The sequence below is a fragment of the Poecilia mexicana genome, unplaced genomic scaffold, assembly GCF_051168715.1.
Source record: "Poecilia mexicana isolate PSO_F unplaced genomic scaffold, ASM5116871v1 scaffold_5, whole genome shotgun sequence".
Classification (NCBI taxonomy): Eukaryota; Metazoa; Chordata; class Actinopteri; order Cyprinodontiformes; family Poeciliidae; genus Poecilia; species Poecilia mexicana.
In genome coordinates, this window is record NW_028263374.1 from 7,626,483 (window position 1) to 7,651,737 (window position 25,255).

A 25,255-nucleotide genomic window follows, 5' to 3' on the forward strand; every position below is an offset into this window, starting at 1 on the left:
TGTGGCCCTGGGCAGCTTAGCGTCGCGTTAGCCCTGTGAACAGCTGGAGCCATAATTATAAATGCCGGTTGACTCTATTGAAATTATGTTGCCATTTAAGAAATCATGACTATTTGTAACACTACAGGCTCCGGTGTGTAATTACCATAATGACCAAAACACCAAACATTTTCTGCTTGTTATTTTGGGCAGGGAAATACCCCGCAGAGGTTGTCTTTTTCAGTTTTTGAACGCTGCAGGCACTTCAAATTAGGCACTTTATCTTGGTTACGCAAAGCAAAGCGTGCAGTCTCCTTAAAGGCTGCACATGCTGATTGTACGCTATGAAGGCATGCCCAAGCTGTTGTCCTTTATTACCAGATAGCATACTGGGAACATAAGCAGATGCCCGCAGATTCGATAGGGGTAGTGACGTGGAGACCACCAAGGTACACACAGTTCAAGTTACTGGGGGACCAAGAAGAGAGGCACCCGTCTATTGTCCGGGAATATCTGGAACATCTTTATCTCCCGCTCACATCCCTCTCTATTGAAGTGCGCAACAGCCGCAACGATGAAAAGGTTTCCCGGGAAGGATTTGTTCCTCGAATTTCCACTGGAACAGATAGACGTTATTCAGACAGGAGCGGTTGCCAATTTTAAACTATAAAACCGCTAATCTGTCATAGCCAGAAACCCATCTATTTTACAACTCCAGCAGGATCCAGTTTTAAATTGTATGTTTGTTTTTTTAAACTGTAAGGGTTTTTATTATTTTTTATTATTATTATTGTTATGTTGTGTTTTAATGTACAGCACTTTGTATCAGCTGTGGTTGCTTTAAAGCGCTTTATAAATAAAGTTGGTATGGTATGGTATAGCAGCTCAAAATCAGGAAACAGTCGTGAGTTTGAAGAACTGTACAACAAAAAAAGTCCCCTCTGCCAGATTTGTAAATACTAAATAGCTCTTTGTTAGACGACAAGTTGCCAAAAAATCAATCAAGTTTATTTGTGTACCACATTTCAGCAACAAGACAGTTCAAAGTGCTCTACACCACAAAAACACAAACAACAAAAAAACCACAAAGTTGCAACAACAGACAGTTGACATCATTACGCATCAAAATGTCGATTAATGTTTCATTGATTATGTTTCAAAAGCAACTCTAAACAGGTGGGGGTTTTTTTTAGACGAGATTTAAATTATTAATGTGGAACCAATTAAACATTATGCTGCTTATATGGCTGCTGTGGTTCCAACTTAAACTCTGCTTAGAGCCCAGTTTATTCTTGCGCCGGCCCTGCCACTCTATCAAGCTGTAACGATCCAAACAAATCCCGCATATTTATAATAATAAGGTCAGTCGGCCAGTACATTCTGTGCATACTCAGAAGCACAGAAAAAAAAAAAAAAGTAATCTCCTCTGTATATGTGACCACCCTTATCTGGAGCGGTGGTGGGGGTATAAAAAGCACTCGGCTCCCCCTGACTGCACCAGAGTACCTTTGCTGATCTGATCCCGCCCCTACACAGGGGAGAGAGTTCACGGGCTCACTAGAGCCCATCGCCAGTGGACTGTTCCGAGCTGCAGCCCACCCCTCTCTCTCTGCAGTATGCATGTTCGCCAGGGATTCCGCGAAGCCCTCACGTCCCAACTCTGCACTGCTTCACCGGCCGGCCACCACCACCACCAGCACCACCAGCAGCAGCAGCAGCAGCTCAGTCAGGGCGGACGGCAATAAGACGTGGATGCGGCGGCAGAAAGGCGGAGATTCCCGGAGTGAGCGCAGGAACAAGCGGACTTCCCAACAGGACTTCCAGGCTGCCCGGGTCTCTCTCCTCTGAACTGAGACAACATGCATGTGCTCCTCTGGGGCTTGGGGTTCCTGCTATTCCCTGATCTCTTGAATGTAGTCGCATCCACAGGGAGATTGCTCCGGAGTCCAAGCACAGGTAGGTGGTTTCCCAACCCCTTCTCTCTTCTCCCTCTTCTCGTGTCCTCCCTCCTGACGCGTGGGATCATTCGCAAGGCAGAGAATGAATGAGTTTCCCCAATTCCGCCTTGTAGCGCACAAGTTGAAATCTGATCGACTGTTAAATACCAAAATAATGAAAAACACGTGAGAAAAAAAAAAAAAAAATATATATATATATATATATATATATATATATATATATATATATATATATATATATATATATATATATATATTTAAAGCATGATCTCGCACATCTGGACTGTTTTGACTTGAACTGAATCCCGCCTGCCTTGTTTCCTGCCCCCTCCCCGCAGCACCAGAGGAGCTGGCCGCGTATGAGATTGTAACTCCGGTGCGAGTGAATGAAGCCGGTGACAGGCTTCCAGCCGGCGCGCACTTCAAGAGGAAGAGAAGGAGTTTGGACGAGGGCACCGGGAGCGCCGCGGATCACTGGGCCGCGGCAAACATCCACTACAGGATATCTGCTTTCGGGAAGAACTATCACCTCAACCTCACGCTGGATTCGGGATTTATTGCGCCCGTTTACACTGTGACGATCCTCGGAGCGCCCCAAGGAGATAACGGGACCGCTTTTGCAACAGATGCGGAACAGGAAGAGGAGGAGGAGGAAGAGGAAAAGGAGGAGGAAGAGGAGGAGGAGGAGGAGGACACGGAGTTAAGGCACTGCTTCTATAGAGGACATGTGAATGCACATGCACAACATGCCGCAGTCATCAGTCTGTGCGCCGGCCTGGTGAGTTTAATTTTACGCACGGCTGCAAGGCACTGTACACTTGGACCTGGCTCTTATTTGAATAATAATAATAATAATAATAATAATAATAATAATAATAAAAAGTTACTTCAAGCATTCTATGCATAAAAAAAGAAACATGAATAAGTTTAGCAGAATTGCCAAACTACGACAAGTTTCGGAGCTCTGTTTTCAGGGCGCGTTCAGCTTTCCACGAATTATTACTCGAGGTCTGACCGCACGTTCCCATTTCCACGCTTCTTCTCCCGGCAGTCGGTGACGTCTTCACGCACGTTTGAGCAGCGCCGGATCATGACTGTCGCTGACGTCATCACGAACTTGCCCCCAAAAAAAGAAAAAAAAAAAATCCCAGGGCTGCTGAAGCAGGACTTTTGTTGGGGATCAAAAGTGCACTCAGAGTTTAATTCATATAAACCGCTCGTGAGGTGATTTCTTTTATTTCTTTTATTTTTTGCTTTATCAAAAAATATTCATACACACTGGTAACGTTTTTTTTCCAGGTTAGAATGACAAAGATAGTTTGTATAAATGAAAATCTGGACGAAAAAAAAAATGTGTATTTGGTTTTAGCCTCTTTGAGTCAAATCTTTGTAGAACTGGAATCACTGAAGTGTTTTGAGGATCGTCTTTTACCCGCCAGCCGGACTCTAGCAGATTTTGTGTCAGAATTGTTCTGTGTTTGACTCCATCCACCTTCCTGACGCCTGTGAGCAGAAAAGCATGCCCACTGCATGATGCCACCACCACCATGTTTCACACCGGCTCAGTGCAAGTTTTAGACTCAATGTTGGCCTCGTCTGACCCACAACGCGTCGCTTTGCTGAGTCGCCTACGTGGATATGGTAAACTGTAAGCTCCAGTGGTTTCCTTAAAAGTTCGGACATAAATCTTGAGAGATTCACCCATTAGCCAGATGGTTTCATAGGCTTTCAGTTTTGCCAAACGTTTTTTCCCCTCCCTCCCATTTGTGGCTGATTTAAACGTCCCCACAGCTTTTATCCCTAACCTGTCTGGTGCGCTCCTTGGTCTTTGTGATGTTGTTTGATCACCGATGTTCTCTGGTAAACCTCTGGCGACTTCGCAGAACAGCTGGATTTATACTGTTTACTCGTCATAGTGACTTCTGAAGGCGGTTGATTTGATTTTTTTTTCAGCAGGCAGTAACAACGTGCATCATCTATTTATACTTTACAGCCATGCACTGCTTTATGTCGGTCTAATTGATGAAATTCCATTTCAGTGCTGACGTTTGTGGTTGTAACATGTGAGAGAGCTTACTGAATACTTTTGCAGGACACTGTAGTTTTGTCCAAACTGTGCATTTATTTGTATATATTGTGCACATGTGGGATCAATGAGTGGTTTAATGTTTTCTACCTGTGTCAGATACATCTATGGTATTTCACCTGCTTTATTTCCTATGACTTCCTATGATGGCTGTCCGTAACAAATGAGCATCAAGTCAAATGTGCCAGTGGTTTAGCTTGTAGAGATCTAAGTTGGCCAGTCATGCTGAAGGTTTCCTGTGATCTACAGTAAGATCACTGAAGTGTTTTGAGGATCAAAATGCCACTCTGAATGGTGGCATTTTGCCACCATTCAGAGTGCTTTCCCCGATACACATCGCAGATCTGCTTTGATTCCTTTCGCCTTGTTTGATGATAATTCGCACACTCATGCAAATCGTCTCCTTTCATCCAGTTATGAAAAGGTATTTCCTTATTTCATCCTGTATTTTGCGAATAAGCAAAAAAAAAAAAAACTATTCTGCATTTGGATAAGATGGAAAACTCTTAAGAGTTTCCTAGAAATATCTTCAGAGGAAAATTTCAAAGAACCGAATTCAGCACGTGTGAAATATTCTGCAAAGATTCAGGGAATCTCGGGAATCCCTGTGCATATAGGCTGGAACTGCAGAGCTTTGATGGATGTGGGTCAGCTGCAAGAATTCAGGAGGCGACGCATGAGAAATGGCAGAATTACTGGGGTCAGGGTCTCTGCATGCTTTTGGGCGAATCAAATATCTTATGATGTGCGGGCAGTGTCGACGGATATCGTACAGCTAGCTTTTGTGCACCACTGACACAGATGTGCATATTTGAATTTTGGTGTGTGGCACTTTCAGAAGGACATTATCCATAACTTATATTGCACATCTGGCACAGACGTTTGAGAGGCACAGAGCGTGCGCTTGATGGGTCTCCCGCAGCCCATTGAATATGTGTAGAGCAGCGATGAAAGGAAGATACAGGCAAGTTCACCTGCTGTATCATTACTTCCTACACCATAAGTTAGTCAGGAGTACCACAGAGCACGGTGCTGGAGCCATTTTAATTTTTTTTTTAAAATTTATGTTCATGTAAGTGTGTGAGGATGTTGGGGTCAAGACAAACCGGCGGTGAAATGTGTGCTAGATGACACACACGTTATTATTTTTTGATGTTTCTGGATAAAACAGCACTTGTCTATCGAAAAGCATTGAAATTTATGATTACGTTGTCCATGGATACTCAGATATATTTATCCAAAATCCCGCCAAAAGAGATAACACGTGTGTCAGACACCCATCGGCCCTAATCTGGCATTATGCAGTGTTATTATTACAAAACTTTGCATTGTCTTTAATGCCATGTTCCTTTCAATCCAGCATTAAACAAGGTTTTAGGACATTCTTTTTTTCAATACTGTCATAATTAAAAATAACATTAACAAGTACAATTACTACGCATTTTGACATCCAGATTTGAATCTCCAAATGCATGAATTAGTTTTGGACCAATTTGACAAACTTTGGTTAGTCTTGTTCGAAAGTTCCTTGGACTTTATTTTAGGATTCTGTAGAATCCTAGTCCATTCCTGATCTGTAAACGTCATGGCAATGTAATTTTCCCAGGCTGATAATAGCATAGCCTGGTTTTAAACAGTCCATCAAAAATAGAAATTCCAATTTTAAATCTGTTTTGATCAAAATGGATTCTATGCAACTACATTATCACCTATATAATCTGTTTTAACTGAGCTGATGTGGCACGATGATGAACAAATTTCCTCTGCTTTATTTTATATATTACTTATGTTTACTTTGTTTTTTGACAGATTCTTACAGGTTCTCTTTCTTTCCTTTACAGTTTGGCACTTTCAGGTCTCCTGAGGGGGAGTATTTTGTGGAGCCCCTGCACAGCTATCAAGGGGAGCACTATGAAGAGGAACACACAAAACCTCATATCGTGTACAGGAAACTTTCATCCGGGAATCGCACATCAGCCTGGGAAGAGACCTCAGCCTGTGACACTTCAGGTGCGCTGCGCTCCAGGATGAGCGTGCATGCATCGCGCTTTTTGACAGACGAGCCTTATTATTAAGACACAGATGCAACTGTAACTTAGGCTTAATCCTAACTAAACCCTAGCCCTCTTCATTCCCTGATAACTCAGTGGACTCTGTCTGTTTGGGGACGTTTGGGGTCAGCTGGTGCAGTTTGCTTTCACACTGGACTGTGTTAAACACACCAAACACTTTGACAAATCTGTTTCCATCCCTCGCCTGTGGCGGCGCTGCACCATGAACCGATGAAGGAAACGACACAAAAAATCTGAAGAAGACACTGAGAGCAACAAAAATGGAGTGGTGTCAGATTTTAGTGGCTGTAGGATTTCTCCTTTTCTCATAAAGTAAAAGACCACGACCATTTCTTGACCTGCGTGTTTGCTTTGGTTGTTTTTACCCAGAATCCCTTGCCAACTCTGGTCTGGTCATTTACATTCGAATCATGCCAGAGTTCACTTCAGCTGAACGGCTCCAAAAACCTGGAAGCGGACTACTGCGCAGGGCATTCTGGGTAAATACAACCAAAACAAATGAACAAATCCAGCGCTTGAGAAAGAAAAGAGTCATTTACCAGAGACGAGAGAAATCCTACAGCCTGTAAGATCTCGCGCTACTCCATTTTTGTTTACATTTCGAAACAAAAATTCAGATTCTTCTTCAGAGGTTTGGTGTTGTTTTCTTCAGTGTTTCTTGTTGCAGTGCCACTACAGGCGGGTGTGGGGAAGGACAGGCTTTTCAAGGGTTTGGTTCACTTGACCCAATGCTTTGCAAAAGTGAACCACGCCAGTTGAAAGTGTTGCAAAAACTACAATTTTGTTCCTCAATGGAATCGAGTCTGCCAGACCACGAGATGGAGAAAGCACCTTTAAATTCCAGTAGCTCAGAGCTTGGTACTGAAGTTTTATCGCATTTCATCCACGGAGTGCTCACATCACCCGTCAGCTGACCTAAATATCAGCTCCGGTCGCCCCTCCCCCACTTAGTGGCGAAACCCAGCAGAGCCGGCTGCCTCTGGGCTGGGACCTCCCAGTGGCTGTGTTTAAAAACAGTGTGTATGCGGTTGTTTTTTATGTGCATGGAAGTGTTTTCATGGGATGTGTGTGGTTTGCAAGTGGAGGATTTTTCTCATGTGAATGCAACCTTTTAAACTGGTTCCCACAGACATAATCAGGTGTAATCGTTGAGCCACACATGCAGCCTCTCCCCTATCAGCCGCAGCAGAAGCCGATTATGCAACAGTAGCTGCGCTTATCGAGTTATTACAATAATTGTTCTGTGCCTATTAGGCTAAGCTAGGTTTATCTTAAAAAGGGAGGGCAAGAGGGGAAATAATGATTATGTAGCACGACTAAAAGGATGAGTTTCTTATCGATATTGGCTCAGCATGAATAAGAGGTCTGGCTGTCACACAGCATGCACGGTGCAGTTCCTGCAGCTGCTGCACACCAGTGAGGAAGCTTTCCAATTCTCACACAGGCTCAAACACACACACGCGCGTGCAAAAAAAGAAAAAAGAAATCACTTGGAAGTTCACCCTTGTATCTCCCCATCTCAGTTTACTGGCTGAACTTCCTGTTGACTCTTGTACTTCCTCTGTTTCTTTGATAAGCAGCTCGGGCAGACCCGCTGCGATGACCACGCTGTGTAAACTGTGTAATGGCAAAATAACGCCAACTTAAGATAGTCAAATAATCAAAACCAAGAAAATAAATGGCGGAATATTTTCCTCCGTTGATTGTTGTGCGGCCGTTTGGTGTCGCTGCGTATGTAAATGTTTATGTGCGTGCGAGTGTGTGTGTGTGTGTTTCTCTTTTGATTCCATTGCACAGCGTGAGTGAGGATGTATGAAAACATAGCCAGAGGGAGCGCCGACCTGACCGAAGAAGCCACATGGAGCTAGAAGTGATTTAGGGGCTCACATGAAGTTTATGTTGTACCTTGCGAACAGTATTCCTTTGCCCTATGAACTTCTGTACATTTTGTCGTGTTGCAACGACAAACTACAGTGCGTTTTGTTTTATGAGACAGACGAGGCTCACCCTCTAGCTAAGATTATTTAAAAAAAGGTCCCGTTACTTTGCCGGCTTAAATGAGTTCTCACTAAGGAAGGTTCACGTTTTTGTGAGAATTAACTGGTAATACAAAATCTTACTAGGTATTTTTTGAAAACTAACTTACAAGTAACTTTTCAGCACGAAATAGGAGCTTGTCCATGGCAATAATGTCTGAATATTGATGAAAAAGTACTAAATATATGTATGTAAAATAATCTGCCAGTGGAACCAGACATTATGATTTATAACATAGGAAAAATGTCTTGTTCCACTGGCAGATTATTTCACTTTATTTATTTTATCATTCAAAGTACAACAAAAAAAAGACAGTCAGAGAAAGGTATCACATGCTGTGGTTTTGTTGTCTTGTCTTTGTTTCCTGAGCTGCCTGCTGTAGCGCTCTTCTGTGATTTGACTTCAAGCTTTACCTAGTCTGAACTCACTGCCCTTCTCTCGGTCTCTCTCTCTTTCCCTCTTTTCAAAGTGAGGGAAAAGAAGAAAAATGAGCCTTCACTCTGTGTTAGTAAATCAACACAATATTTGAGCAGAAACAAACATAATACACCCAGAGCACAGACATGTGAAGCCAAGGCCTCCTCTCTCCAGTCCACACTTTGCATGCATTTTCAACTTTAAAGCCTTCACGGCAAATCCAACCACATCCTCCTCCTCACACACAATCATTTATATCTTGTCTTTTAATTTATTTGCGTTTCTTTTGAATGATTGAATCGGTGTGTGTGACCTCAGGTTTTGCGTCTGTGTTTATTTACGCTCTGGATTCTTTAACTCTTAGGACACAAACACAGGGACAAGAGGCAGAAGGCGAGGAGAAGGCCGGCCCCCGTTGCCGGCGGCTCGTCCCCTCTGGTCGGCGCTGACATGCTCGACGACCTGGGGTCACTGAGCGCCAGCCTGACCGGCAGTGCTCGGCTCACATCAGAGCGCGGCGTTGCTGCTGGCAGCAGACCGTCAAATGATAGCGGTGGTGACTCAGGACCTCACAGGAGATCAAAGCGCTTCCTCTCCTACCCGCGCTTTGTTGAAGTCATGCTGGTCGCCGACAGCAAAATGGTGGAGCATCACGGCAGCAACCTGCAACACTACATACTCACGCTGATGTCTATAGTAAGTGTGACAGTGGAGGTCTGCTCGGGGAAACGTTGTTGTACCTCGCAAAAACCAGCCGTTTACTGTCTCGTCACATCGTGACCATGAACTTCAATGCGATTCATCAGGATTTTAGTTTTGAGTTAGTTTGTTAAAGCTGGACCTTTGCATGTTTCCTCCCACCTGTTTGCTGTGTCTCCTACGTGTGTGTGTGGCAACAAATTCCAAAAGCACTGACCCCTCTGGTTCTCTGATAAAAACCCTCCTTAGTCCATCGGTTTTAGTGAACTCCCATTACTTCTTCGCTTTGCGGTTAACTGTGGCGCACCTGCGGTTGTTTGCTCTTGATTTCCTTTTGAGGTATTCGACTCTATAAGTGGCTGAATACAAATGCTAACAACACTTTTCAGATTTACATTTGTAAATTAATAGAGAACTACATATTATTTTCCTTAATCTTCTGAGTTTGGCACTGTTTTGCATTGGTTCATGCATGAATCGGATTTAAGTCTGATTCATGCAACAGCCAACAAGTTCAAGGTCTTTGCATACTTTCGCAGAGGCGCTGTGCATGGATGTGTTGTGAGATAGTACACACACACATTAATGTTCCGATGTTGTCGTGAGTGCAGCATCTTAGTCTGCAGTCTTTTGTGGTCGGGAAGAGGGCAGCCCAGGGCAGGAGCAAAGAACTTTTCCAAGAAGACATAAAGAGTTTAGAGTCTGTCTCCCAGCTTTGATGAAGGTTAAAAAATAATCTCAGGTATGTCACGAAGAGCGATTACTTTCGGCCCACTTCAAACAGCAGAAGGGGCCAGTGGTCTTCAAGGGGGCAGGCTGAGGTGACCTATATTTTGAAGAAAAGGCTTGTTTATTCTTAGGACCAGAGAGCTGAGAACAGAGTTACCAGTGTATGTGCTTCTAATCCAGATTTGTCCTCATTCAGGTCTCCTCCATCTATAAGGACCCAAGCATCGGGAACCTGATCAACATCGTGATCGTCAAGTTAGTGATAATCAACAACGAGCTGGTGAGTCTGTGCTCTGTTCTCGACATTTCCTCGTTGTCTTGCTGAAACCGCGACCATCTCCCCGTCTCTTTCTCTCCCTTTCACGTTTGTCAGGACGGCCCAGCTATTTCGTTTAACGCACAGACCACTTTAAAGAACTTCTGCATCTGGCAGCAGAACCAGAACGTCCTGGACGATAACCACCCCTCCCATCACGACACCGCCATCCTTATCACCAGGTGCAGGGAAATTATTTGCCTTCTCGCTGGCCTAGGCACGCTTTTAAGTCTCTGAAATATCCAAATACCCGGTGAACTCGGGGTTGAGTATGTGAAAGAGGGGCCTGATCAAAGAGCGGGTGAAGTGTTCTTCGTTTTAATGCAGAGCCGCTGACCATGACCTGTTATCTTTATCTTTCACCACAGGCAAGACATCTGTAGAGCGAGGGATAAGTGTGACACATTAGGTAAGCGGAGCGTTTCCACCAGCAGGCTGCGCAGCGAACGGCGTCGTGTGGGAAAACTGACACTGCTCTCGTGCTATGCAGGGCTCGCCGAGCTGGGGACGGTGTGTGATCCGTACCGCAGCTGCAGCATCAGTGAGGACAACGGGCTCAGCACTGCCTTCACCATCGCCCACGAACTGGGCCACGTGTAAGCAGAGCAGACCTTTGGGGATGTGTTTTTTTTTTTGTTTTTCTAAACGAGAGATATTATTATTATTATTATTATTATTAGGCAATATTAGAGCTTCTAAAGTTTTACTTTGTTCTGCAAAAGCATTTAGACCTCTTGAGCTTTTCCGTATTTTTGCTGTTTGGAAGCAAAACTTCAACGTGGTTGACAGCAAGAAGCACATTATTGTGAATTAGAGGGAAAAGCGTACATATCTTGAGCATCTTTTTGAAATTAACATCTGAAAAGTTTTTATTTTTATTTTGCCCCTTTAATCTGAGTTTGATCAATGATGCGAACTGAAAAATAATGTATTTACCAGGCACATTGTGCCATTTTATAGCGCAATCAAGTAACTGTGGTGCATTCATTTGTTATAAAAATGCTGTCTATATGGATAAAACAGCGGTACCTTTATTGTAAGAGTGACTTGGTTGTAGCCTAAACTCAGACTAACTCCCTTTGGTGCAGAGCCAAATCATTACTGGTATAAATTTGTTATAAAAGTATTACTGATTGCACTTTAAAAATTAGGTAACTTTATGTTATTAAAGGTAAAGTTTAAACAGTAATGATTTCTTGGTTAATGCCAAGTTGTCATAACAAAGACATTTTGAATAATGTCAACTTTGTATTAAAAGTGTCATAATTTACCGAATGACACTTTATGACAACAGTCATAAATATTCATGAAGGCTTATTCATGTTCAAGACAGGTGTTATGTCATGTTTATGACAGTGTCATGACAGTCTTATTCAGCCCCCTTCAAATAAAGTGTTACCAATAATAATAATAATAATAATAATAATAATAATAATGAAGAAAAGAGAAAAAATATATACTTGTGACCAGAAACTGGGTGTTCCCATCAGACCGTCAGTTCCCGAAACTACACACACAAAAAAAGAATTACGTAAAAGCACACGCAAGTGTGTGCTAATTACCTCTGCCACTAGTCTGGAGGGGGCTGAGTGAGGATCATGCGGGGGTGAGGCAGAAGGTCGGAAGTAGGTGGCGCCTTGTGAGAACGAGCGTTCAGACACCTCTGAAAGGAGATTAAAGAATTTCTCAAACATTTACGAAAGAATCGAGGGAGCACTCCAAGAATGAGGGAAAAACATAACATGACATGAAGCTCAAAGAAGTCGATTTTACATAAGACCGCCCCTTTAAGCCTTCTGCAGTTAAGCCTTCATCCATCATCTCTAACAAAATGCTCGTTCTTGCCACTAAACAAAGAGCTGGATTATTGAATTCCATCTTTATCCACACCAACCAGTGCAAACATGGCCGACGGCTGCTTGCTGGTGAAGTTCACTTGTGATTTTGCCCTGTATAAGGTGGGGAGCTTAGCCGCGAGTGGTGCGATGTCGTACCGGTTTACACCAATCACGTTTCTATACCCTGCTGCGGTCTGAATGTGGGGCCTCAGATTTTCCCATCTGAAATGTTTCCCTGGTTTTTAACATCATTTAATATCAGACCGGTTTCTCTCCAAAGTCCCCACAGGCAGAGAATACAAACGCTCTGTTATTTTCAGTGGCAGCCGCAAATTAGCTTCCCAAAACCATCACCGCAATGATAGTGGGAACATAGCTTCAGATGTAAAACATGGAGAGATATTAATAGTCTACAGTTCTGTGAAGTCACCACTCACTGCATGTCCGTCATTCAGAATGCTTTTGCTTTGTCTGCGAAACGTTCAGAATTACTTCAACCCCCCTCACTTAGATTTTCTTTCTTTCTTTTTTTATTGTCTGCGTGTTTTTTTTAGTTAGTTCACTTTTCTCTCCTCTCTAGGTTTAACATGCCTCACGATGACAGCAACAAGTGCAAGGAGGACGGAGTGAAGTCACAGCAGCATGTCATGGCTCCCACGCTCAACTACAACACAAACCCTTGGATGTGGTCCAAGTGTAGCAGGAAGTACATCACAGAGTTCCTCGAGTATGTCGTGCCTCTTGTTATCATCACGATAACGCGTGTCCGTCTGTTAGGACGTAGCCAGAGAGAGTAAAAATCGCTTGTTCAGACGTGGATGGCGCAGACCTAGTGGAAGTTTTCATCCATGTGCATCCAGAAACATGAACAAAGATGTTTCTTATTGTTTGCCACAGCAAAGCAATAAGGTCAAATGAGAGGAAAACTAAGCCTACTTGGAAAACAAACTACATGAAAGTTTTTGTGGCAAAATGTAACAAAATTGCGGCACTATAGCTGCACTGTTTGTTGGCTTGCTTCTTAAAACTGGAACTGCTAAATTCAGAAGTAACATAAGGAAGAAATACTTTTATAACTCCTTCAGCCTTAGTCTCCCTTTTTGCCCAATAAACTCATCGAACTCCTGAGAAAAAAAAAACACAAAAAAAAACATCTACTCCGACTGTAGGAAATAGTAAATGGGATGATATTATGCGCGGTTGAGCATAAGCAGACGTCTTTGTGGATGTATGTGTGCAGATAACTGACCACTCCTGCTGTACTGAGTGTGTTTTCTGTCTGTTTGTGTCTCTTGTTTTTTTTTTTCCTTCCTCTTTTTTTTTCTTCAAGTCATTTTATTTTTATTTCCTAATAGCACGGGATATGGTGAGTGCTTGCTCGACGAGCCCGTTTCTAGGCCGTACAGTCTGTCGCAGCAGCTGCCCGGGCGGATATACAGTGTCAATAGACAGTGTGAATTGATATTCGGGGCGGGAACGCAGGTGTGCCCTTACATGGTGAGTGGAATCGGGCTTTTGGCTTCTTTAAAGTCACACGTATAAAATGAAAACCTGTCAGTGGTTCCCTCTAAAATACGAAGGAAAGCAAATTGAACATTTTGTTAAAATGCATGCTTCTATTTTTTTTTTTTTTAAGGTGCTGTGCATTAATTGTTGACCTTTGAAATGTCAGCATTAACATGTAGCTCACATGCCTGTGTGTAATTGACAGACTCAGTGTCGGAGGCTGTGGTGCACGAGTCCAGAGGGCGCCCAGCGGGGCTGCAGGACCCAGCACATGCCCTGGGCCGACGGCACCGACTGCGCACCCGGGAGGGTAAGCGTCGCGCAGAATCTGCAAACGAGAAATGTGCATGCAAGGATGTGGGTTCCAGTAGGAGAAAGTTCTTAGAAAACTAATGGGAGTGGGAATGTTTTCAGATACACTTAATAACTGCATTCAATATTTTTGATGAAACTTAACCTTCCTTCATTCTTTTGTTTGTTCCATCTCCGTACGCTCCTGTCATTGAATCTGTTTCCGTTCTTCCTCCTGTTTATGTCACAGCACTGCAAACACGGCCTGTGCATTCCCAACGAGCACGACGCCTCGCCGGTGGACGGAGCGTGGGGGGTTTGGAGTCCGTTCGGTACATGCTCCCGGACATGCGGCGGCGGCATAAAGATTGCAATGCGCGAATGCAACCGACCAGTGTGAGTAGCCGCGTGTCTTTGTAGTGGTGCATGTTTTCATCTGCCGAAGTCAGTGTTCCATAGATCAAACCTCCTTAAGGGGATTCTTTCCATAGCAAGAGTTCAGTGAATCATTGATTGCAGACCTTACAGGGATGTTTTTTTCTGCTAAATGCACACACGTCGGCCAGTCTCGGTGAGTGTAGCCTTTCATCCCGGATTAATGGAGTCCAAGAAACGAATAGAAACAAATGAGAACGAGCTGAAGAGAAGAACTGGCATACTTTAAGTTGCCATACTTTCTTGCGCTCTCAGACCCCGGAGCGGAGGAATGTACTGCGTCGGCCGGCGGATGAAGTTTCGTTCTTGCAACTCTGAGCCCTGCTCCAAGCAGAAGAAGGACTTCAGGGAGGAACAATGTGCTGTCTTCGATGGAAAGCACTTCAACATCAACGGTCTACCTCCAAACGTCCGCTGGGTTCCCAAATACAGCGGAAGTGAGTCCTTGTTTTCATTTTCTGCTGCCTGCTGCCCAATTTTAGCTGGTGAAATGTATTAATCAGCGTAAGCCTTGCACCGACCAGCCTTTGTTTTGTCTCCTCTGTCAGTTCTGATGAAGGACAGATGTAAGCTGTTCTGCAGGGTGGCGGGCAGCACTGCCTACTATCAGCTCAGGGACAGGGTCATCGATGGCACGCCATGCGGACCCGATACCAACGACATCTGCGTCCAGGGCCTGTGCAGGGTGAGCCTGTTCATACTGAGTGCTTAAAGACATCCCGGCTGCATCCCCTGGCGGGGTCCGTTCGTGCGGCACTCCCGTGCCTTTTAATGACTTCCACATCCCTCCAACATCTCAAATCCTTTGCCTTAACCAGACCGTTTCCTCAAATCTGACGTCTAGATTTTCAGTTTGAAAGCTTGATTGCAAACATGCCCTGCACATCAAACGAGCCAGTGGGCTTCCCTGTGTACATTCGGAACCACACACAGAGCTTTGGGTTTGACTGTGGCTCAGGAAGTCCCTCTGCCCGGACAAGTGCATTTCATATCCAGAGGTTGTCACGACATCAAAAATCTGTTTGTCTTAAGGCGGCGAGCTTTGTTCCATGCCGCTGTTCGAATTTGCAATGTTTCGTCTGAGTGCTACACACAGAACGCTGCAAAAGAAATCACGCCCTTTGGCGATTTTCAACGCAACAGAGTCAAAGTTCAAACCTGAACCTTATTCATCTCACAGACACTTTCCAATACATTCACGAATATGCAGTACTTTGCGTTGCCCTGCCATGTCGAGTCTTTCATAAGCAGAGTCTTTAAGAGTCGCCACGTTACATTTGTTCTTTCACGATCTGTACATTTTTACGTAAAAATAGCCAGATGCTTTGCATGATGACGCAAAGTTGTGCTGCGCCATTCACATTAACAAAACACTTGTCTCGCCTCTTCCCTGATGGAGCAGCAAGCGGGTTGTGATCACGTCCTGAACTCTAAAGCCAGGAGAGACAAGTGTGGTGTCTGCGGAGGCGACAACTCCTCCTGCAAAACTGTAGCAGGACCGTTCAACACTGTACGCTACGGTGAGCTACGACCTTCTCGTCCCATCACTCTCCATTCTGGATCCTGCCGCTCTTGTTCTGTGTTTCAGCTACCATTAAATTTGACTGTCCTTTAGAAAAAAAAAAAAAAAGACGTAATTTGTTTAAAATTGTTTATATTTGAGATCCAAAGCAGGTAACTGTAACAATCTAATCACATTTACAGGCTATAACGAAGTGGTGCGAATACCGAGTGGTGCTACAAACATAGATGTGCGACAACACAGCTACTCAGGGAAGCCGGAGGACGACAACTACCTCGGTGAGACTACGCCGCTGTTTCAGTCATATTGTGCTTTGTGTCTGGGAGTTGTAGTCAATCAGATATTCTATCTCGTCTTAAATATCTGCCTGCCTGTTAGATTTATTGTGAAGTCGTGTACTGTAAACTCAAGCACTGTATGCATACTCCTCTTTTATTGAGTCAGAACCAGGCCTGTTGGTGCCAATCAGGTGTGGTCAGCCAGGTTAGACGCTTGGTTACCTTGATGCTAAAGTTCGCGTTTTTGATTTGATCTAAATCAAAAACTCGGGACACGTTGGATGCGCTCGACGCGTCAAACGGTTCAAATTGCGCCGCGATGACCCTCCACGTGTAAACCAGACGGGCCTGACGCTCAAAGCGCATTTGGTGTAAGAGTGCCTGATGCACACTGTTAATTTTAGTGGAGGATTTTTGATACTGTGATGAAGTTTAAAAATAAATATCCGGTACCGTCTGCCTAAAAGCTAAATTGAAAATCAAATCAGAAGAGAAATAGTTCAGGGATGAAAATGAACCCTCTTTCATTTGGTCGTTCGAGTCTGTGCATAGGGTTGAACTTGTGGGGTGAGATGAAGAGAAGCTTGCGTCAGAGACGGCTGTTTATCACTGCATTATGCTGCTGCTGCTGCTGCTGCAGGAAAACAAAAGCCAAACTTATTTTTAGGTTTTCTACACTTCCCCACCAATAAATGTGTTTTAACTCCACAGCTGTGTGTATTTCACAATGTCAACCTCAGAGCGTAGTTTAACATTAATCACCCTTTTCTACACAAACGGCTTGAAAGGTCCTTTTTTTATGTGTATGAACAGGCCGTAGATTTCTTAGAAGGATTTGCACTCTCGACAGTCATAATAATGTAACGTGTGAAATGGTGAGGAAAGAAAAGGCAGGAAATTAGCTCCATAATCGCATTAGAGTGAATGAGTGCAGACGACCCCGAATGGGACTTCTCCTGGAAAAGAGGATTATTTTTTTACTTCTGCCTTGTGCCTCAGTCTACCTTTAAATGCTAACATAAACCTTTGTGTTTCTAATGCATCCCCTTGCATGCGGTGCCATGTGATCGCTTAAAGTAAGTGGTGCTGCCCCAAACACAGCTTTAAAACGCATGCAGCTCTGGAGATGATTCCACTCGAGTTGAGCGGACGCGGCTTGATCCGAAATGCAATTACGAGAGTCAAAAACGGTTCGTGTCTCCCTGCAGCGATATCAAACAGCCGCAGAGAGTTCCTGCTCAACGGAGACTTTGTGGTGAGCATGTTCAAAAGGGAAATCAAAGTGGGAGATGCCGTCATCGAGTACAGTGGCTCCGACCACGTCATCGAGAGGATCAACTGCACCGACCGCATCGAAGAGGAGATCATTGTTCAGGTAAAAAGAACTTTGGAGAAAATCTCCTCATACTAATGGTTTTCCCGTTGAACCTTTTATTTTTTCACATTTTAGTATGTTGTAAAGTGTTTTATTGGGATTTTGTGCATCAGACCAGCACAGAGCAGTCTCAGAGTCGAATGTAATTAATCCAGGATTTAATTTGTTCAAAGAATAGCAGTCTGGAAAGAATGGCTCTCATTTGTATTCACCTCTCTCCGCTTTGATGCCCAAAAATGCAATCTTAACAAAAATCCAGTCCAGAAGGCAACTCTTAGTCATGCACTAAATCAGCTCTTTGTGGAAGAAAGCTGACATGGAAGCAGGTGCTTCGGTTTTGTTGAAATCCAATCGAATCTTTACGGGCCTCTATGCAAAATGTGATGCATGCTGGGAGAATAGCTGTGTGCGCCGTCCTGGTGAAACACAGAGTTGGCGGCGTCATAGTGTGAGATTTATTTTTATTTTTTTTAAACAACGTGACGATGATAAATTCATCACAATAAATGGTGAACGATGTGATAAATGCCCATCTCTGTGTCTAAACGTCCAAAGCTGTTATGTTTGTGGCTATAACATGACAGAATGTGGAAAAAAGCATTAACGCGTTAAACGAGTGAACAATCCGTCGCTTCATTTTCTCTTCTCACCGTGTTGAACTGTACTTCTCTGTGCTCCCTCCAGGTTCTCTCCGTTGGAAACCTTTACAACCCAGATGTCAGTTACTCCTTTAATATCCCCATAGAGGATAAGCCTCAGCAGTTCTTCTGGGACGCTTACGGGCCCTGGCAGGAGTGCAGCCGCCTGTGCCAAGGTGAGGCGGGGGTTGAGGGTTCAGCAGGGGGGGTGGAGGCACATGTGGTTGGCAGGCCTTAGTGTTAGAAAAGTTTGCAGATAAATGCGACGCTCCTAGCAGAGAAAACATGGAAGATGGCAGACGTGGGAGCCTCACAGTCGCAAGACATTCAAGACGAGAACCGCCTTGAAAATGTCGCTTGCGACCGAGTTCATTTTTACAGCAAGTGGGCTGTGATATATTACCCTCCCCGACGTGACCGTGGGTTTTTCAGAGTGGTTCGGGTCTGTGGGGGCGGATCGCAGGTAAACTCGAAAAACTTGCTCTCTGCCGCGACACACTTTGAATCTCTTTCTCTGCTTCTTGACACGACTCTGTCGGGAAGACCGCGCAGCCGGAGCTGGAGGGAAAACTGAGCAGGTCGCACAGCAAGCATGTAATGTCCTCAGCAGGAACACACTAAGCTCTCATTGCACTGAAACGCAAGACTTGGCGGTTCTCACCTACTGTTTGCAAGTACTTGAGCTTTAAATAGGTGGTCCGTGGCATTGACGTATTAAAAACGCTAACTTTAAAAGATGCATGCATTGTAAGGAGTCATAGTAAATGCTGACGTTGTTATCATGTTTATGAAGAATAAATCCTAGTTTACCTATTTTATATTTATTTGGTCTGGACCCAACACAGAAAGCTCCAGTTGAACTTGACCGCAAAGAGAAAAGTTTCATTAATCAAAGCAATGCATACAAAACCTCTTAAACGATACTTACTCAGTTCTGCTGTTTTGCATCTCAACAGGAGAGCGCAAGCGTAAGATCCTCTGCAGCCGAGAGTCGGACAGGGTGGTGGTGTCGGACCAGCGGTGCCACAGTTCAGCTCGGCCCGCTGCCATCACTGAGCCCTGCAACACTGAATGTGAAGTGAGGTCCGTTTGACCGATTTAGACCGACTTTTCAGTGCCCAAACAGGGCCCGCTCAGTTCGTCTGCTGCTCTTCACTTTGTACGGCACTTTTGAGGGACCCGTCCTCTCTCTGTCTCTCATACCAGATGGCACGTGGCTCGTAAGAGCGAGTGCACGGCCCAGTGCGGCGTTGGATATCGCACTCTGGAACTGTACTGCGCCAAAATCAGCCAGTCGGATGGCAAGACCCAGAAAGTCGACGACAGGTACTGCAGCGGGCAACGCAAACCCGACGACAGGGAAGGCTGCCATGGCGACTGTAACCCTGGTGGCGGCTGGGATTATTCGCCCTGGTCAGAGGTACGATTCTAGCAGGACGGGAAGGGTTTTGTTGGATTTTGCTTGGCCATTCCCTCCTGTTGACGGCCGGCTATTTTGATCACAGTGCTCGAAGAGCTGCGGCGGAGGCACGAGGCGGCGGGGCGCAGTGTGTCGAAAGTCGTCCGGCGGCGAAGACGACGATGAGAGCAATTGCAGTCAGAGGGATAAACTGACCGTCCAACCCTGCAATGAGTTCCTCTGTCCACAGTGGAAGACTGGTGACTGGTCTGAGGTCAGTTGAGGAATGATCGCATGTTTTTTTGTTGTTGTTTTTTTTTAATAATTCTAAACACCTTATGACATTAAATGTGTGTTAAGTAACTTTTACAAAAATATGGTTTTCTCCATATTTGTTAAAACTGTCACCATGTTGTCAGTTTTATACGAGACAGGATAAGACTGAACTCCTATTGCGGCATGGAAAAGTGGGCCGCTCCCGATCAACAACAACCAATCAGAGCCAGGAGGAAAGTCTTAGGGCTGTCTAACATCCTGGTGTACATGCTGCTCAACAGCAGAGAAACTTACCATTACAGAAAAAACGGTTTATCCACTGTCATTGCGGCCACGCTAACTAGCCCTAGCATTCGTGGCAGGCTGTGTTGCGGGGGAACCAGCTGTTGCGTAGCAGAGAGCAAGGCGTAGGATGTGAGCGGTGCGTACACCAGAGTGATTGACAGCGCTGAGACTGTCCTCCTTTCTTGGACTGGTTGTTTCTGGTTGAGTCGTGTATTTCTGCATTTAGTCCTGGCAGCACTGGGCGAAGGCAGAGGAGGTCAGAGATCTTTCTTATATGACGTTGTCATGACATGATGGTAATTTCTACAAATGTGTTAAAAACATATTTTTCGTAAAATTACAGACTGCAGCTTCTAACTAAAATCTATGCAGACCTATTTGCTTTTCTGCAATTTCAATTCATTCGGACCAAAATCTTAGGACTAATTTGGTTTGTCTCAGTTGCTTTAAATTATCCACTTCCTCCATTGTAAGTGAGTGTTGGGAAAGTGGTGATTGCAGGGTAGAAGCCTGCTTAACCTCTGCTCAGTTTACACATAGTGAAGCTTGCAAAACTGTGGGCTGCTATCCAGGATTTTTTTTTTTTTACATGTTGCTGCCAAAACACTTCCACTGTTCTATATACATATGCATAATCACACTTCCTCTGGCCTCTCGCTCCCATGTGACGGCGATTTGCTCTGAAAACGTCTTCATTCAGATCATCGTAAACAGGGCAGTTGCAACAAACACAATTAACGTCTTGTGCTGCTTCTGTGTCGCTTTCAACATTTTCCCTTTCAGTGCCTTGTGACGTGCGGGAAAGGCTACAGGCACAGACAGACATGGTGCCAGTTTGGTGAGGACCGCCTGGACGACCGCTTCTGTGGCGCGGCCAAACCCGAATCGGTGCAGACGTGCCAGCAGCAAGAGTGCGCCTCCTGGCAAGTTGGACCGTGGGGACAGGTGAGTTGTCCCTCTGCAGGCTTATTGTGTTTGCTAACACTCAACGTGTTTTGTTTCTCTCGAAGATTTGAACAAACGTAAAGTCAGGGTTCCCGTGACTAGAGAGAAATTAGCAGCAGGTAGTGACGATTTAGACATTTATTTGCGCAGGTTTTGGCAGGTTTTTGCTCCAGCATGTTAACCCAACGCCAAAAGCCGGAGGGAAAACATCAACTATGAAAAAAACAAAATCTAAGGTTTGTCATCATGACGTGAAAAAGAATACCAACGAGTGGAAAACCTCCTCCTGACCTTCTTTGCGATAACCAGTTTGGTAGTTTTGGAGACTCCTTTTTCCATGACTGTACATCTACAGCTGCAATTATTTATGCAGAGCTGATTTCAGACCCCTCACCGGTGCTAATCTAAACGACCATGATTCACAGATCTAATTCAGTCTGCGTAATTAGTGGAACGTTACAGGCCAGATTTTTCTGCAGCTGATTTGTGCTCAGGAAGCAGTCGCAGCTGCGGCTCTCTTCAGAACACAAGCGCAGCTACTTTTGCATGAAACTTCATTCTGTTCTCATTGTTATTGATAAATTTAAAGTACGGCCCCAATGGATGCAGCAAGCCTTGTGATATTGTTCATATCCTTTAAAGTTTTCTACGTTTTGTCACGTTACCGCCAGCAACCTCCATGTATTTTAAAGTGACGCCTTAAGCAATCCGGGGCGGAGTGGTCAGAGATGAGAGGAAGATGGATGAAGTTAAATACAGGTGAATCCAGGAAGAAAACCTGTTGGATATAAAACCATTTGAACTAGGCTGTGGTTGGGTTCCCGACACCGACAGCAGACATTAAAGGAAATATTTTACCCTCCACACATAAATGGAACTCGATCGTCTAATTAGGCTCAAAGCAGCGGCTTGTCGACTCAGACCAGCGATTTGACGCTGCAGATTAGCTCTTAAACCTCCAAATCAAACAGAGCTGGAATTTCCCAGCTGTTGATCCGTCAAAGAATGGGAAAACTGCGACGTGTAAGAAGCGCAACGTAAAAATTCCCCCGTAGAATGTGCACTGAAACAGGAAATGTGCTTGTTTTGATATATAGACAATGTAAGCGGGACAGATCCCCCTGAATGGCCGTGTGATAAAAGCCTCTTCCTGAAACGACGCATACGGCGCGGTGTCTGTGTGCATTCTCAGTTTGTAAACTGTGCACACAAAACTTAACACCCAAAAAATGCGAAACATTCCTGCGCCTCCCATCAGAGGATGTGCGCATGTTAACGTGCATTTGAAGCGGTTTAATGAAGCGCGGCCAAATGGTAGCTAAAGCCGCCGCCACACAAGTTTGACCCTGTTTCACCGAAGGCAATGAGCCAGAAGCGAGCGCGGGATTGTACCCTTTGACTTGGCAACAGTGGAAAAAACAGCCGGAGCGACGTATACGAACTCCTTCTGCTCCCCGTCGGCGGGAAAGCCCTCCGTTTGTTAATGTGGAGAGTTATTTATTTTTAGGGGAGATTTCATTGCCTCCTCGGGTAAACCAACTGCTTTTGTGCTTGCCTCTCTTTCTCCTTTTCACAGTTGTTAACATTTCCCCTCCACTCCTTTTTTTCCCCTCTCTCTCTCTTTCTCTCTCTCTCTCTCTCTTTGAACTCAGTGCACTACCTCTTGTGGGCCAGGCTACCAGATGCGAGCGGTGAAGTGTGTGGTGGGCTCCTACGGGGCTGTCATGGACGACGCTGAATGTAATGCTGCCACGCGACCCACTGATACGCAGGTGAGAGGGAACGGCATCTCTGCGGCGTCCCTTCGTCTCCACGTTTGTCTGCAGATGAAGGAGACGGCGGGAGAAAGCACGCATGTCCGTTCGCACCAACGCAGACGAAAGCGAGCGGGTCTCATCCTCGATTCTTGCCTTTGCAAATTGTCCCCTAATATATTCACATTATGTCATCTTAGGCATGTAAAATCTGAAAAGTGTGGCGTGCACTTGTATTCAGTTTTGGACATCTTACGGAAATAGTTATTTCCTTCTGTGTCGATAAAACTTAGTTGTATCGCAATATTTTGTGGTAGTATTGTCATAACGATACAAGTGACCATAAGAACTATTATTACTCTTTTTAGGTGACTGCATGGAAGTGGTTGGCACAAATAATGCTCTTGAAAAAAAACCTACCATTTGTAACGAGCTTCTTTAGGACGAAGTGTGATTTGTATCACTAAAGTACCCACAGTAACTCCATTTAATCATATTCTCAAATGTATTGATATTTATTCATACACTTTTATTGAAAAAAAAAACGGTGGAGGAAAATTGTAAAACTAATAATCCTGACTATACGAACACTTTTTTTTTTCTACACATCCTTCCTTGGAATTTATAATGAAAACGATAAATCTAAATCTTCTAAGAAATTTTTCATGATAAATGATAAACGATACGATAAATGCCCTGCTTTTATGTTGTGCTGAGGAAAATCATCCCACCCCAAGTATAATGTTGCCACTTCCATGTTTTACACTCAGGACAGTGTATTCAGGGAGATGATCAGTGTTATGTATAGTCACTCATAAACCAATATTCAACCTTTTGGACAGTGGCCAAAAAGTCCAGAAATGATCTAATCTGACCACACCCCCTTTCTTCCTTATATTTGCTCTTTCCCCTACATGGCTTAAAGCAATCTACCAGAAATGGTCTTCCTGCCACTTCTTAATGAAGGCAGTTGAGTAAAAACCTGTTAATCAAACATCAACAAACTGGATGTGCTGTAGCGAGGAAACGCCTAAAACAAAGGAATAAAAAGATCAGCTTTGCTGTATTTTGTTCAGCCTTCCTGTGATCTGCTGGTCTGTTCATAAGGCTGCTAGCATCTCGCATGCAATGAAAACGTCAAACTTTGAGTCGTCTTACCTCGGTAAATGTCTGCATTGGAAAAGCGTTGTTGTCAGATCCAGGTGGTTTAGGTACGGCGCATCCGAAGATCAAGTTTTACTTTTAGCTTTCAGGGATTTGTTGAGCTCCTGACCCGCCAGACACCAGGCAGGACCTTTCAGGCTTAAACTTGATTGTTGGTCCAATTTGTTAGAAATACTAAAACCAAATTCATTTCAAATAAAAAAAAAACAACAACACATTTTAGATTAAACTTTTTCCCCAGAAAACGACAGACATGAAAGGACTGACGTTAAAATTCTTACTGATCTGAAAAGCAAATGAACAGTACAAATTGTGTTGTAAATGTTCAGTTTTGATGAATATCTGAACAAAAAATGCCCACTGCCTATGAAGGTTTTCCCTACAAGTCACCCAGTAAAAAAGCTTTTTTTTTTTTTTTTTTTTTTTTTTAGGTTTGATGTTTTAAGATACCTTTGATCTCTATTCCAATGTGTCCATTTTGAAGGGGAGAACATTCCCTTGTATTTATCATCATAAACATGCGCACACACACGCACAAAACAAAAACTACAAAGAAACATACAGTATTTTAAGCTGAATGAGAGGTTTGTTTGGTCAGCGTGGGGCGTAAACCCATTTCAGAGGGCTGATCCTGCAGCGTCAGGATGAGGCCCCCTCTAGTTGCAGCAGTTCTTAATTCCGGTGCCTGGGTCGGCAGAGACCGCTGACCAGTGACCCTGAAGCAGTCGCCTTACCTCGTTGTAATTCTGACCAGCCAGCCATGAAGTGGGCCACCAGGCCGCCATTCCCACCACCGCTCTCTCCGCCAGGCGGGACTCAGAAAAGAAAAAAAAAAGAAAAAGAAATGAAATGAAATGAAATGAAATGAAATTTTATTCGAACATGATACAAATATAAAAATAAAATAGTGCACAGTAACAAGAAGTGCATAAGAAAGAAGAGAAAATACAGATTTTTTTGTTTCAGTTAACATGTCATGCTCAAAATGGGGTAGGAAGAAGTGAGAACTTATAAACTCCTACCCCCTAAACACTTGAAACTTTAGAGTCCTACTGTCATTAAAAAAATCACAATCAAAGTGGCAGTCAGAAGTAACAGTTACTAATATTTACCTATACATTTTCCCATTTTATGCTGGTTTGTCTTTCTAAACCCTTACACCAAGTTATCTGCAATACACACCTTATTGCTTTCTGTCACCCATATGTGTATCTATTGAAAATTACCTCTTTGTACTTTCTTTTGAATTGTGTTAA

General features: G+C 44.1%; 1 protein-coding gene across 1 annotated transcript in view; it reads left to right on the plus strand.

The window, feature by feature from the left end:
- Positions 1 to 408: 408 nt before the first annotated feature.
- The window catches only part of adamts9 (ADAM metallopeptidase with thrombospondin type 1 motif, 9), a 53,411-nt gene continuing 28,564 nt past the window's right edge, over positions 409 to 25,255 (plus strand). The window contains exons 1-22 of the mRNA XM_088005438.1: positions 409 to 1,935; positions 2,276 to 2,715; positions 5,865 to 6,033; positions 8,914 to 9,245; positions 10,174 to 10,257; positions 10,351 to 10,475; positions 10,662 to 10,889; positions 12,712 to 12,858; positions 13,487 to 13,628; positions 13,843 to 13,947; positions 14,179 to 14,324; positions 14,619 to 14,800; positions 14,912 to 15,048; positions 15,766 to 15,883; positions 16,068 to 16,163; positions 17,372 to 17,538; positions 18,223 to 18,352; positions 19,133 to 19,259; positions 19,383 to 19,596; positions 19,682 to 19,849; positions 20,920 to 21,081; positions 22,734 to 22,853. Coding sequence (XP_087861564.1) covers positions 1,839 to 1,935; positions 2,276 to 2,715; positions 5,865 to 6,033; positions 8,914 to 9,245; positions 10,174 to 10,257; positions 10,351 to 10,475; positions 10,662 to 10,889; positions 12,712 to 12,858; positions 13,487 to 13,628; positions 13,843 to 13,947; positions 14,179 to 14,324; positions 14,619 to 14,800; positions 14,912 to 15,048; positions 15,766 to 15,883; positions 16,068 to 16,163; positions 17,372 to 17,538; positions 18,223 to 18,352; positions 19,133 to 19,259; positions 19,383 to 19,596; positions 19,682 to 19,849; positions 20,920 to 21,081; positions 22,734 to 22,853 — 3,636 coding nt within the window. The 5' untranslated portion in view covers positions 409 to 1,838. The remainder of the gene's footprint in view (positions 1,936 to 2,275; positions 2,716 to 5,864; positions 6,034 to 8,913; positions 9,246 to 10,173; positions 10,258 to 10,350; positions 10,476 to 10,661; positions 10,890 to 12,711; positions 12,859 to 13,486; positions 13,629 to 13,842; positions 13,948 to 14,178; positions 14,325 to 14,618; positions 14,801 to 14,911; positions 15,049 to 15,765; positions 15,884 to 16,067; positions 16,164 to 17,371; positions 17,539 to 18,222; positions 18,353 to 19,132; positions 19,260 to 19,382; positions 19,597 to 19,681; positions 19,850 to 20,919; positions 21,082 to 22,733; positions 22,854 to 25,255) is intronic.